General features: G+C 40.8%; 1 protein-coding gene across 8 annotated transcripts in view; it reads left to right on the forward strand.

The window, feature by feature from the left end:
* The window catches only part of ITGB6 (integrin subunit beta 6), a 134,785-nt gene extending 121,287 nt beyond the window's left edge, over positions 1–13,498 (forward strand). For all 8 annotated transcript variants that reach the window (XM_072811132.1, XM_072811133.1, XM_072811134.1 and 5 more), the window contains one exon: positions 11,300–13,498. In XM_072811132.1, the coding sequence (XP_072667233.1) occupies positions 11,300–11,398 (99 nt within the window). In that variant the 3' untranslated portion in view covers positions 11,399–13,498. The remainder of the gene's footprint in view (positions 1–11,299) is intronic.
* Positions 13,499–14,020: the final 522 nt, after the last annotated feature.

Raw genomic sequence — 14,020 nt, forward strand, 5'->3', positions numbered from 1 at the left:
TCCTGATGAGAGATGTCAATATCTTATGCCATTATTTTGAAGTAACTCTAACATGTGGTGCAGGGCAATGGACAATGAAATTTTCATCTACTTCATCTTCCTGCTAAAAATGTCTTTAGACACAGCAAGCAAATTCAATGCATGGATCTTGTTTTGATCCTGATTTGAACAGTCTAGCTGTAAAAATATATTTCTTGGACAACTGGAAAAAGGATAATATAGAGTAAATATTAGAATGATAGCAAGGAATTATGATTAATTTGACTAGGTAGGATAATGGCAGGATGACTTTGCTACAAAATATCCATATTTTGGAGTGAAAGGAAAATTGAAGGTTTGGTTTGCTTTGAAATAATTCAGCCAAAAGAGAGAGGGGAATCGTAAAGTGAGTGCAGCAAAATCTTGATAATCATTGAATCCAAGTGATGGGTCTATAGAGATTTGTTATACAGCTTTCCTCTTCTTTTGTGTATGAATGAATTTTTCATAATTAAATAAAGCCCTCTAGGAAAGTAAATTTGGATTTGCAATGAGGATATAATTTATCCATTCCTAACAGGTAAAACGTAACCTGAGACGTTAGTTGGGTGACTTAGAACATAGTATTATGAGGCTAAAGTGTTGGGTCAGTTAACTTCACCTGATCCCCTGGTCATAGATGTTTTTAACTTCTACCAACTGTCAAGCAAATGCTTGGCAATGGTAAAAAGGGCAATCAGTCAAAAGAATATGGTTAAGTTAACACAACACATAGCAATGGTTGGTTGAACAATGCCATCCCTGTGAAGCAGTTGGAATAATCCCATTCTCAATGTAAGGAAATTGAGACTCAGAGAAATTACGAGACTTCCCAAAGGATTGGTCCATGGTGGAGCTGAAAACCTTATTGCAGTCCCTTCTAAGAACAGTCTTGACCTTTCTAGAAATAATAAGCAGGTGTCCTGCAAACAAGTACTTGGACAATTATGTGATGTGTATCTACTAACTAGCACATTTTAATGTTCTCACACAAAGGCATGAATACTGACAAATGATTAATATCTTTAAAATAACATTTTAATTAACAGTTAATTTCCCTAAAACATGCATTGTTTTCCCTCAGGATGTAGAATATGACTAAAATTCAAATGCTGAATTTTTACTGTTTCTTCATCTAAAATGGAACAAAAATATGCACTAAACAGATAAAATCATAAATGAAAAATATTATTCCCTTGCTAAATCGAGTTTCTTTGAATAACAAATATTTGATGTTCTTGACTAGATAATAACTGAGTAATAATTATTCACTTGGATGTAAACGAGGTTTAATTCAAATAATTCTATTCAAATTTCACTAACACATCCTATTGAAATAAAATGTTACTCAGTACATCCTTTTGGGGTTCTCATTTTGGTTCCATTTGAAATCTAAAACCTGTTTCTTCTTGAAGAACTGAATTTGGCTGGTCTTCAAACCCCAGGGGACCTCCAGAGTTGATGGGGTAGTTGACTCTCCTGACCCATAGGCCTCTATCGGACTCCAAAGGTGACAGAGCTCAGGACAAGAAAGCGCTTTGTTTCTTGCCTCTTGAAACATTTCATCACAGACATAAAGAAAGGTTACCTTTTATCATACTTTTAAAAATAACCTCACCATCCATATTCTTTATGAAAACACAAAGGGGAGATATTTAAATTCATCTTTGATTAGACATTTTTTCTAGGATGACAAGTCATTAACTAGAGGCAAAAAATGTTCAGTCTGACATTTCTTGCAGTCATGGATTGATTTTGTACTGTGCTAAGCAAATCAGGCCTGCATTTGGCAGTTAGGCAATCATTAAGAGAGCTGTGGGTCATGACAGAGAACTTTCTTATTACCACTTTTCAAGCTCCAAAAGTGTGCCTTTGCCTTTACAGATTCTGCAGCCTAAATTAGCACCCCCCAGACTCCTGGGGAAATCAGTCTGGTCACCTCAGATTTTGGGGTGAAACCCAACCTTGTCTAAATAGTGAAAGAATTCAGACCTATCTGAAATGGAGACCCAAGCCTGTGTCTCAGCTAGAAATCCTCTGTAGAGAAGTTGCTACCCACATGGCACTAGAGGAGGCAGTACTAGACATTGCCACTCTTTTTCCTGACAACAAAACCTTTTCCTGAGTTCAGATTATCAGCTGAGGGCAAGAAACAGGACTGCCTCCCAGCAAAACATACTCGCTCTTTCTCCACCTTTATTTTTTTTTAATTTATTTTTTATTGGTGTTCAATTTACTAACATACAGAATAACCCCCAGTGCCCGTCACCCATTCACTCCCACCCCCCGCCCTCCTCCCCTTCTACCACCCCTAGTTCGTTTCCCAGAGTTAGCAGTCTTTACGTTCTGTCTCCCTTTCTGATATTTCCCACACATTTCTTCCCCCTTCCCTTATATTCCTTTTCACTATTATTTATATTCCCCAAATGAATGAGAACATATAATGTTTGTCCTTCTCCGACTGGCTTACTTCACTCAGCATAATACCCTCCAGTTCCATCCACGTTGAAGCAAATGGTGGGTATTTGTCATTTCTAATAGCTGAGGAATATTCCATTGTATACATAAACCACATCTTCTTTATCCACTCATCTTTCGTTGGACACCGAGGCTCCTTCCACAGTTTGGCTATCGTGGCCATTGCTGCTAGAAACATCGGGGTGCAGGTGTCCCGGCGTTTCATTGCATTTGTATCTTTGGGGTAAATCCCCAACAGTGCAATTGCTGGGTCGTAGGGCAGGTATATTTTTAACTGTTTGAGGAACCTCCACACAGTTTTCCAGAGTGGCTGCACCAGTTCACATTCCCACCAACAGTGTATGAGGGTTCCCTTTTCTCCGCATCCTCTCCAACATTTGTTGTTTCCTGCCTTGTTAATTTTCCCCATTCTCACTGGTGTGAGGTGGTATCTCATTGTGGTTTTGATTTGTATTTCCCTGATGGCAAGTGATGCAGAGCATTTTCTCATGTGCATGTTGGCCATGTCTATGTCTTCCTCTGTGAGATTTCTCTTCATGTCTTTTGCCCATTTCATGATTGGATTGTTTGTTTCTTTGGTGTTGAGTTTGATAAGTTCTTTATAGATCTTGGAAACTAGCCCTTTATCTGATATGTCATTTGCAAATATCTTCTCCCATTCTGTAGGTTGTCTTTGAGTTTTGTTGACTGTATCCTTTGCTGTGCAAAAGCTTCTTATCTTGATGAAGTCCCAATAGTTCATTTTTGCTTTTGTTTCTTTTGCCTTCGTGGATGTATCTTGCAAGAAGTTACTGTGGCCGAGTTCAAAAAGGGTGTTGCCTGTGTTCTTCTCTAGGATTTTGATGGAATCTTGTCTCACATTTAGATCTTTCATCCATTTTGAGTTTATCTTTGTGTATGGTGCAAGAGAGTGGTCTAGTTTCATTCTTCTGCATGTGGATGTCCAATTTTCCCAGCACCATTTATTGAAGAGACTGTCTTTCTTCCAATGGATAGTCTTTCCTCCTTTATCGAATATTAGTTGCCCATAAAGTTCAGGGTCCACTTCTGGATTCTCTATTCTGTTCCACTGATCTATGTGTCTGTTTTTGTGCCAGTACCACACTGTCTTGATGACCACAGCTTTGTAGTACAACCTGAAATCTGGCATTGTGATGCCCCCAGATATGGTTTTCTTTTTTAAAATTCCCCTGGCTATTCGGGGTCTTTTCTGATTCCACACAAATCTTAAAATAATTTGTTCTAACTCTCTGAAGAAAGTCCATGGTATTTTGATAGGGATCGCATTAAACGTGTATATTGCCCTGGGTAACATTGACATTTTCACAATATTAATTCTGCCAATCCATGAGCATGGAATATTTTTCCATCTCTTTGTGTCTTCCTCAATTTCTTTCAGAAGTGCTCTATAGTTTTGAGGGTATAGATCCTTTACCTCTTTGGTTAGGTTTATTCCTAGGTATCTTATGCTTTTGGGTGCAATTGTAAATGGGATTGACTCCTTAATTTCTCTTTCTTCATTCTCATTGTTAGTGTATAGAAATGCCACTGATTTCTGGGCATTGATTTTGTATCCTGCCACGCTACCGAATTGCTGTATGAGTTCTAGCCATCTTGGGGTGGAGACTTTTGGGTTTTCTATGTAGAGTATCATGTCATCGGCGAAGAGGGAGAGTTTGACTTCTTCTTTGCCAATTTGAATGCCTTTAATGTCTTTTTGTTGTCTGATTGCTGAGGCTAGGACTTCCAGTACTATGTTGAACAGCAGTGGTGAGAGTGGACATCCCTGTCTTGTTCCTGATCTTAGGGGAAAGGCTCCCAGTGCTTCCCCATTGAGAATGATATTTGCTGTGGGCTTTTCATAGATGGCTTTTAAGATGTCGAGGAATGTTCCCTCTATCCCTACACTCTGAAGAGTTTTGATCAGGAATGGATGCTGTATTTTGTCAAATGCTTTCTCTGCATCTAATGAGAGGATCATATGGTTCTTGGTTTTTCTCTTGCTGATATGACGAATCACATTGATTGTTTTACGGGTGTTGAACCAGCCTTGTGTCCCAGGGATAAATCCTACTTGGTCATGGTGAATAATTTTCTTAATGTATTGTTGGATCCTATTGGCCAGTATCTTGTTGAGAATTTTTGCGTCCATGTTCATTAGGGATATTGGTCTGTAATTCTCCTTTTTGGTGGGGTCTTTGTCTGGTTTTGGAATTAAGGTGATGCTGGCCTCATAGAACGAATTTGGAAGTACTCCATCTCTTTCTATCTTTCCAAACAGCTTTAGGAGAATAGGTATGGTTTCTTCTTTAAATGTTTGATAAAATTCCCCTGGGATGCCATCTGGCCCGGGACTCTTGTGCCTTGGGAGGTTTTTGATGACTGCTTCAATTTCCTCCCTGGTTATTGGCCTGTTCAGGTTTTCTATTTCTTCCTGTTCCAGTTTTGGTAGTTTGTGGCTTTCCAGGAATGCGTCCATTTCTTCTAGATTGCCTAATTTATTGGCGTATAGCTGTTCATAATATGTTTTTAAAATCGTTTGTATTTCCTTGGTGTTGGTAGTGATCTCTCCTTTCTCATTCATGATTTTATTAATTTGAGTCTTCTCTCTCTTCTTTTTAATAAGGCTGGCTAATGGTTTATCTATCTTATTAATTCTTTCAAAGAACCAACTCCTGGTTTTGTTGATCTGTTCCACAGTTCTTCTGGTCTCGATTTCGTTGAGTTCTGCTCGAATCTTTATTAACTCCCTTCTTCTCTTGGGTGTAGGATCTATTTGCTGTTTTTTCTCTAGCTCCTTTATGTGTAAGGTTAGCTTTTGTATTTGAGTTCTTTCCAGTTTTTGAATGGATGCTTGTATTGCGATGTATTTCCCCCTTAGGACTGCTTTTGCTGCATCCCAAAGATTTTGAACGGTTGTATCTTCATTCTCATTAGTTTCCACGAATCTTTTTAATTCTTCCTTAATTTCCTGGTTGACCCTTTTATCTTTTAGCAGGATGGTCCTTAACCTCCACGTGTTTGAGGTCCTTCCAAACTTCTTGTTGTGATTTAGTTCTAATTTCAAGGCATTATGGTCTGAGAATATGCAGGGGACAATCCCAATCTTTTGGTATCGGTTCAGACCCGATTTGTGACCCAATATGTGGTCTATTCTGGAGAAAGTTCCATGTGCCATTGAGAAGAATGTGTATTCAGTTGAGTTTGGATGTAAAGTTCTGTAGATATCTGTGAAATCCATCTGGTCCAGTGTATCATTTAAAGCTCTCGTTTCTTTGGAGATGTTGTGCTTAGAAGACCTATCGAGTATAGAAAGCGCTAGATTGAAGTCACCAAGTATAAGTGTATTATTATCTAAGTATTTCTTCACTTTGGTTAATAATTGATTGATATATTTGGCAGCTCCCAGATTCGGGGCATATATATTGAGGATTGTTAAGTCCTCTTGTTGAATAGATCCTTTAAGTATGATATAGTGTCCCTCTTCATCTCTCACTACAGTCTTTGGGGTAAATTTTAGTTTATCTGATATAAGGATGGCTACCCCTGCTTTCTTTTGAGGACCATTCGAATGGTAAATGGTTCTCCAACCTTTTATTTTCAGGCTGTAGGTGTCCTTCTGTCTAAAATGAGTCTCTTGTAGACAGCAAATAGATGGGTCCTGCTTTTTTATCCAGTCTGAAACCCTGCGTCTTTTGATGGGGTCATTAAACCCGTTCACATTCAGAGTTACTATTGAGAGATATGAGTTTAGTGTCATCATGATATCTATTCAGTCCTTGTTTTTGTGGACTGTTCCACTGAACTTCTTCTTAAAGGGGAATTTTAAGAGTCCCCCTTAAAATTTCTTGCAGAGCTGGTTTGGAGGTCACATATTCTTTCAGTTGCTGCCTGTCTTGGAAGCTCTTTATCTCTCCTTCCATTTTGAATGAGAGCCTTGCTGGGTAAAGTATTCTTGGTTGCATGTTCTTCTCATTTAGGACCCTGAATATATCCTGCCAGCCCTTTCTGGCCTGCCAGGTCTCTGTGGAGAGGTCTGCTGTTACCCTAATACTCCTCCCCATAAAAGTCAGGGATTTCTTGTCTCTTGCTGCTTTAAGGATCTTCTCTTTATCTTTGGAATTTGCAAGCTTCACAATTAAATGTCGAGGTGTTGAACGGTTTTTATTGATTTTAGGGGGGGATCTCTCTATTTCCTGGATCTGAATGCCTGTTTCCCTTCCCAGATTAGGAAAGTTTTCAGCTAGAATTTGTTCAAATACATATTCTGGCCCTCTGTCCCTTTCGGCGCCCTCGGGAACCCCAATTAAACGTAGGTTTTTCTTTCTCAGGCTGTCGTTTATTTCCCTTAATCTATCCTCATGGTCTTTTAATTGTTTGTCTCTTTTTTCCTCAGTTTCCCTCTTTGCTATCAACTTGTCTTCTATGTCACTCACTCGTTCTTCCACCTCGTTAACCCTCGTCGTTAGGACTTCTAGTTTGGATTGCATCTCATTCAATTGATTTTTAATTTCTGCCTGGTTAGCTCTAAATTCTGCAGTTATGAAGTCTCTTGAGTCCTTTATGCTTTTTTCTAGAGCCACCAGTAGCTGTATAATAGTGCTTCTGAATTGGCTTTCTGACATTGAATTGTAATCCAGATTTTGTAACTCTGTGGGAGAGAGGACTGTTTCTGATTCTTTCTTTTGAGGTGAGGTTTTCTTTCTAGTCATTTTGCTCAGTGCAGAGTGGCCAAAAGCAAGTTGTATTGGGAAAAGGAGAAAAAGAGAGGAGAGAAAGAAGGAAAGAAAAGAGAAAGAGAAAAAAAAGGGAAGAAAAAAAACGGAAAAAAAAAAAGAAAAAGAGAAAGAAAAAGAAAGGAGAAAAAAAGGGGGTGGGGGAAGGAAACAAATCAAAAAGCAAAACAAAACAAAACAAAACAAAACAAAACAAAAAAAAAGGAACCACCGGGGAGTATCTTCTGATTCTGTGTTCTTCAAGTCCCTTGGCTTCTCCTGGAAGTTGTCAGTCTAGCTGGTGTTCTGGGGGAGGGGCCTGTTGTGCTGATTTTCAGGTGTTAGCAGTTGGGGGAGCTGCTGTGCCCCTGCCTGGTGCAGGGCTCAGTGGGGGTTGTTTACCCCGTGAGGCCGCAGGAGGAACAGCCCCAGTGGCGGGGCAGCTCTGGAAACCTGGATTCAGCTCCGGCAGGAACTCCAGAGCTCTCCGTCTGCAGGGCCTGGAGGCTCCGGGGCGGGGCCGCTGCTCTGCTCAGCTGGGGCAGGAGCGTCCTCGCTGTCCTGGGCCCTCCCGGCCTCTGCCTGTCCGGGGGGAGGCGGGATCCTGGGCTGTGTCCCGGCGCCCTGTGCTCCGGGGCCTGCGCTGTTGGATTCGCGCTCCCGGGCCACGCAGCCCCCTACGCGGAGCCGCCGCCCGAGCCCCTCCGAGCTGCTCCTGGAACCACGCAGCCCCCTCCGCACGGAGCCTCTTCCTCTGCCCGAGCCCCTCCGAGCTGCTCCCGGGGCCTCGCAGCCCCCTCCGCGGAGCCGCCGCCCGAACCCCCCCGAGCTGCTCCGGGTCCCGCCGCGCGCTGCAGCCCTTAGGGAGCTCGGCGCACTCCCCCGGGGCGCAGGTGTCTGTTAGTGTCCCCGGGAGCCCGAGGGCATCCCCGCCCTCCTGGGTCCTGCTCCAACTCCCCGCGAGCCCCTTTCCGCCCGGGAAGGTCGGTGCAGCTCCTGCGTCTCCGGGACGGGGCTCTCCTGTCCTGGGGACACTCGCCCCGGCCTCAGCCCGGCTCCTCGCGGGGCCCCTCCCCCTCGGAGGTTTCTTTACTTCTTTTTCCCCGTCTTCCTACCTTGATAGAAGCGCGAACTCTTCTCACTGTTGCATTCCAGGTGTTCTCTCTTTAATTCTCAGGCCGAATTCATAGATTTTCAGGATGATTGGAAGGTTTTCTAGGTAATTTGGTGGGGACAGGTGATTTGGGGACCCTGCTCTTCCGCCATCTTGCTCCTCCCCCCTTTCTCCACCTTTAAAATCCCACCTTACCCTCCTACTACGGTAGGGTCTTGCTTCACCCATCACCCCGTATCAGCATGCCCAGGCCCTACAACTAGCTTTGCAAGAGACCTGCCCAATCAAAATTAACATTCAACTAAATGTCTACAAAATAACATCATGTATTCAGTAAATTGCAACTTAAGTCACTTCCTTTATAGTGCATATGAATTATACTTAGTGCAGAATGTGGGCTCATTTTAATATGTTTGCTTATTTATTTGAGAGAGAGAGAGACAGCAAGAGGAGAGGGGCAGAGGGGGAGGGAGGGTAAGGGATAGAATCTCAAGCAGACTCTGAGCTGAGTGCAGAGCCCAATGCGGGGCTCGATATTACAATCCTGACCTGAGCTGAAACCACGAGTTGGACGCTAGACTGACTGAATCACCTAGAAGCCCCACATTTTAATGTTTGACATGATAAGGGATGGGGCCCACAAAAGAGTTCCTGGTCCTACAAAGATCTAAGCTGGGCCTGCGCATAACTCCATTTACTCTTTCAGAGTATTTTTTTCTCTTCCCTAAGACTCCCTCTTCCTCCGGAACAATGCTCCACTTGTCATCTCCAGCCTGCACTTATTTTTGCCATTATTCCACTTTAGCAGAGTCCTTTATTTTTTTTGAAACCAACTTAAACTTAATAGCTTATCATCTTTTAAACTTAATAGCATTCATACATGATTTTTGTTTCCAAATGAGATTCTACACACACGTAAGACCACATCAGTTTGCCCCTCACTCTCCAAATTCCAAGTTCTTTTTTTTTTTAAGATTTTATTTATTCATGAGAGATACACAGAGAGAGGCAGAGACACAGGCAGAGGCAGCAGGAGGCTCTCAGCAGGGAGCCCGATGAGGGACTCGATCCCTGCACCCTGGGATCACGACTTGAGCTGAAGGCAGACACTCAACCACTGAGCTACCCAGGTGCCCCCAGTTCCAAGTTCCTATGGCAGCAGGACTAAATCAGGACTGGAGGGTCCTCAGAATTATCCAGGTTGTCTTCACTAGAAGAAGCACTTCACTTATCCTCTACCACCAAGGAGCCTCTTTTCTATTTGGCCTCATTACTGAGATAGCATCTCTCTCTGAAGGCACATGAACAAAGGTAACATGTTACTCAGTCAGAGGTCAGGCCACTGGCTCTGGGCCACACAGAAATAGCAAGTGCACGTGTGATTCCTCCTCAAAATAAAGATACTGCAGCAAATCCAAGGGTGACAAGTGGGAGATGCCTGGGAATGTTTTTCAGTTTTATTCAGTTCGTCTGAGAACAGTGAGAAACGTTTCAGGAAAGCAAATATAATTGTGTTTTTGAAGTCTACGTCTAGAACTTGCTGACATCTCTACAGTTCATGGGATAAGGAGACCAAATATAAGATTTAGTGATTTGGAAGATCATTGGTGGTACCTAGACTTCATTTACAAGCAGAAATAGGCTTGGAAATATTAAATGTGAAAGCTCCAGGAGAAAAAATTCTTTCTAACCCTCTCCAAAAACTTAAAAAGGAAATTCCAAATGAGAAGAGGTATAAATAAGAACTAATAAGAAGAGGCAGCGTTTATTGAGCACTCAATATGGGCCGGGGTCTTTGCTAAAGTATTTCATGGATGAGGTAGGCACCTTGGTAATGCCTCCTATGAGTGAGGACACCACGACTCGGAATTGCTTAAATGAGGTCATGTGGTGGAGGCTGTGTTTGACCCCAGGCTGTCTGATATTAATACCTGTGGGGCCAACCTCAGAAAGTGGGAGAGAAGAAACCTGCACTCTCTCCAAGCATCTTGAGCCGGGCTGGAACAATTCAACCAAAGTAGAGAAATTGGAGGATCAAGCTTGGTGTTTCTTTAAACACCTACAGAGACTTGGTCCTGCTGGTCCTGGTGATGGCACCTGGAAACGCATCTACAACCTGAAGGGCACAGCTGAATTCCCCAGACTGGCACAACTCCTCTGCACTGCCCCAAAGGCAAAGCCTTCTTGCCTGACCTGCCTTGGGACCTGCCCTTCTTCTTGAGCCCCATGACCCACACGCTACTGCCCTGTAACTCTGCATCTCACACACTGCTCTTCCCTAGTAAGCAAATGCCACCGAATTGTTTTACCATCTGGAGCAGATGTTCACTGTCCTAGGGACCTTTCCTTACTTCCCCCAAGCAGTTCAGTGTTTCTCCTGAATTTTGATCTCATTTCAGCAAGATTATCAGTGCTCTTGTGTGGTGCCTCTCACCAGTAACACATCTCTTAAAGGCAGATACTAGGTCATTCATCTTTGTACGTTTCTACATGTTCACTTTTCTCTCTCTCTCTCTCTCTTTTTTTTTTCTTACTTTTTTTTTTACTTTATATTTCATGTTGGGGGCACTTATTGGTTCATTTATTCATTCAGTAAATACTGAGTACCTGCTGTTGGCTAGGCACTTCTTTCAACACTGGTAAAACAGCAGCGTGTAAAACAGCCAAAGTCTTGTTTTCTATCCATAAATTAGTGTGTTTCCAAACAGGGTAAGATTTTTATGATACACATAAGGCACTGGTTCTGCGTATTAAAAAATTAAATGAAGATGTGTAAATTTTAAAATGCTAAGAGTATGATATATGACATTAATCAAAATTATTCAAATGGCTTCCAAGCTTGAGCCTGACTCTCTTCTTTAGTTTGTAATGTACAAGAAATGATTTAAATATAGTAAAACCATGTAATAATAGATATCTACTTTCATTTGAATCTTTCTTTCTTTCTTTCTTTCTTTTTTTTTTTTTTTTTTAGGGAACGAATCCACTATACAGAGGCTCCACCAGTACCTTTAAAAATGTAACCTATAAACACAGGGAAAAACAAAAGATGGACCTTTCCACAGATGGATAGAACTACTTCATGCATGAAAAAGTCTGCTTCACTGATATGAAATGTTAATGCACTATTTAATTTTTCTTTTTTTGTTGCTCCAAAACGAGGTTGCTTTAAGATAATAATAGGTCATTTGGAGATCAGTCATTGTCTGTATGAAGGTTAGAGACTGTGTTGGCAGGTTCAAAATAATCAGGAAGAGAAATATCCTTAGCAAAGGGGTGACTTTGGGGATCATTGAGGAATACTAACTCTGTTGCATTAATGCCTCAAAAAATCATCAAAATGACACATGGGGGCCTGATTTGCATTTGAAAAATGTTTGAAATTAGAATCTCATTTGTTGCAGGAATATAGCTACCTAAAGTCTTTGTCTCAGCAAAGTCACAAACTCCATATGCTCATATTAAATAATCACACTCCTGAATTAATTCTAAACTTTTAGTAAATCTGCCCTTTCCTAAAGGAGCATTATTTTAAAAATCTATGAAAAATGAGATACTGACTTTTACTTCAACTGTGAGGATACAATTCTTCTAAAGACGTCCCAAACATAGTAAATGTTAATAATTTCTGTGGATTTGCGTGTACCTAAAGTTGGGAACACAAACAAGTATTTTATAAAAAGAAGAAGTAATTTATACATTATAAAGTTAAAAAATAAATTAGAAAGTTACCAGTAAAAACAAAAATACCTAGTCTAGATTATTTTTAATTATCTGAAGAAGAAATTTCTATACTCAAGTTCCCTCCTTACCCTGAGTTTCCAAACCATACTGCTCCCATATTTCTCAATCCATTTTACTTAGTTTCATAGCCATCTAAACCCTGGAAATGTCATATGAAAGTTTTAATTTCTTTTTTTTTTAAAGTTTTAATTTCTTATTAAAAATTACTTTAAGTGGTTAGATAGTTTAATCAAAAAGAGCTCCAATAATGCAAAAGGAACATGGGTTAAACAGAATAACATTTTAAATGGCTTTAAAGCAAACACAGCAAGAGTACAGTATCTCATGAAAAATAGGCTTTCTATTCATATTCGTTTCCGTTTATATAACTTCACTTGCACATTTCAGCTGCATATGGTGACTATGCATTGTATCTTTACTTTAAAGAGTAAGATTTTACTCGCAAATTACATGTGGATAATTAAGGATCCATAGATTGATTGAAGAGATGGACTCCATAGAATATTATTTCTTATTAGTACTGCTTCACAGAGTGCTACCATTTATTTGATGTTCATAAGGAAGCTAAGCCTCAGACACTGAGTAGAAGAACTGGTCCAGAATCCAGATATTCCAGCTCCAGAGCTATTTCTTCTCTCCACAGTATGAGACTGACTCTTTTTTCTATGTGAAATGATGGAAAGATTTGGTTCGTTAAGTGATAACTATCATTTGTTTGAAAATGTCGTGAGACTAAAATAGCATTTAAACTACTGGAGCAGAGGTGAGGTCTTGTACTTTTGTGCAGTGTTCATCACCTTTGAGTAAATTGTCATGGGAAACCTTTCACTAGGTGAATAGTTCATTATGTAATGGAGGCTTCAAATGTATCCATTGAGTTGGCACAGAACCTACGATAAGTTTCTTCAATTCTACTGAACAGATCTGTATAGATTTGATTGCTTGGAGACATTTCTTTTCTGGTTTCTAAACAGCTCAGGTAAATCAGACACTTAGGGAATACACAGCTATCCTAAAAGAATTACTAAACAATCACCTTGGATACCTGAAGGGCAGATGTACCCCCTGTGCTCCTGACTGAAGCCCAGGGTCTGGGGAACATCTATAGCAACAAGGAAGTTGCAATAGTGGTGACACAACAGTAGTATTCACCTCTACATGTGATTTTTTTATTATTACTAGAATGAGATTCTAGAAAATATGAGTTTCCTTTGTGTGTATATTGGGGGAAGGTAGAGAAGAATCTGCTATTTCTCTGAATACTGTTTTGACCCAAGGCTGGACCTTGAAAAGGCCAAAACATTAACGGTACTACTTCTGTTCACTGAAGAGTTATATTACATGAAGATAAATGTTTTTTTTTTTGTAAGTTGTCTTACAGTATTTTGTGTTGACTGACATAAATAAACATGGTAATTTAAACAATAAACCTTAGATGGATAATAATTCCTTTCATCTACTAGGTACAAAACCCTCTTCTTGGGTTTCCGGGTCCCTGTGTGACCTGCTCTGACCACCCCACTGGTCCCATTCTGGGGCCAAAGGGAAGAACAGAAAGAGGTAGCCACCAAAGGGAGGAGACAGAAAGGAACAGGCTGCAGTTTGCTGCATGGTTACAATACCCACATACAAGTTTTTTTAAAAGAGGCTGGGATATTGTAAAATCAGGATTAGTGTTATGGGCTGAATTATGGTCTTATTCTACTTGCATACTGGAGTTCTAACCCCTCAGTACCTCAGAATATGATTGAATTAGGAGATAAGGTCTTTTAAAAGGTAATTAAATTAAAATGTGGTGACACAATTTTAGGTTGGGTCTTAGTCCAATATGATTGGTGTCCTTATACGAAGAGGGGATTAGAACACAGATGTGCACAAAGGGACAACCATGGGATGCCATAGAGAGTGGAAAGCCATCTACAAACCAAAGAGAAAGGCCTTGGAAGCAAGC

Source organism: Canis lupus, chromosome 34 (assembly GCF_048164855.1).
Source record: "Canis lupus baileyi chromosome 34, mCanLup2.hap1, whole genome shotgun sequence".
Classification (NCBI taxonomy): Eukaryota; Metazoa; Chordata; class Mammalia; order Carnivora; family Canidae; genus Canis; species Canis lupus.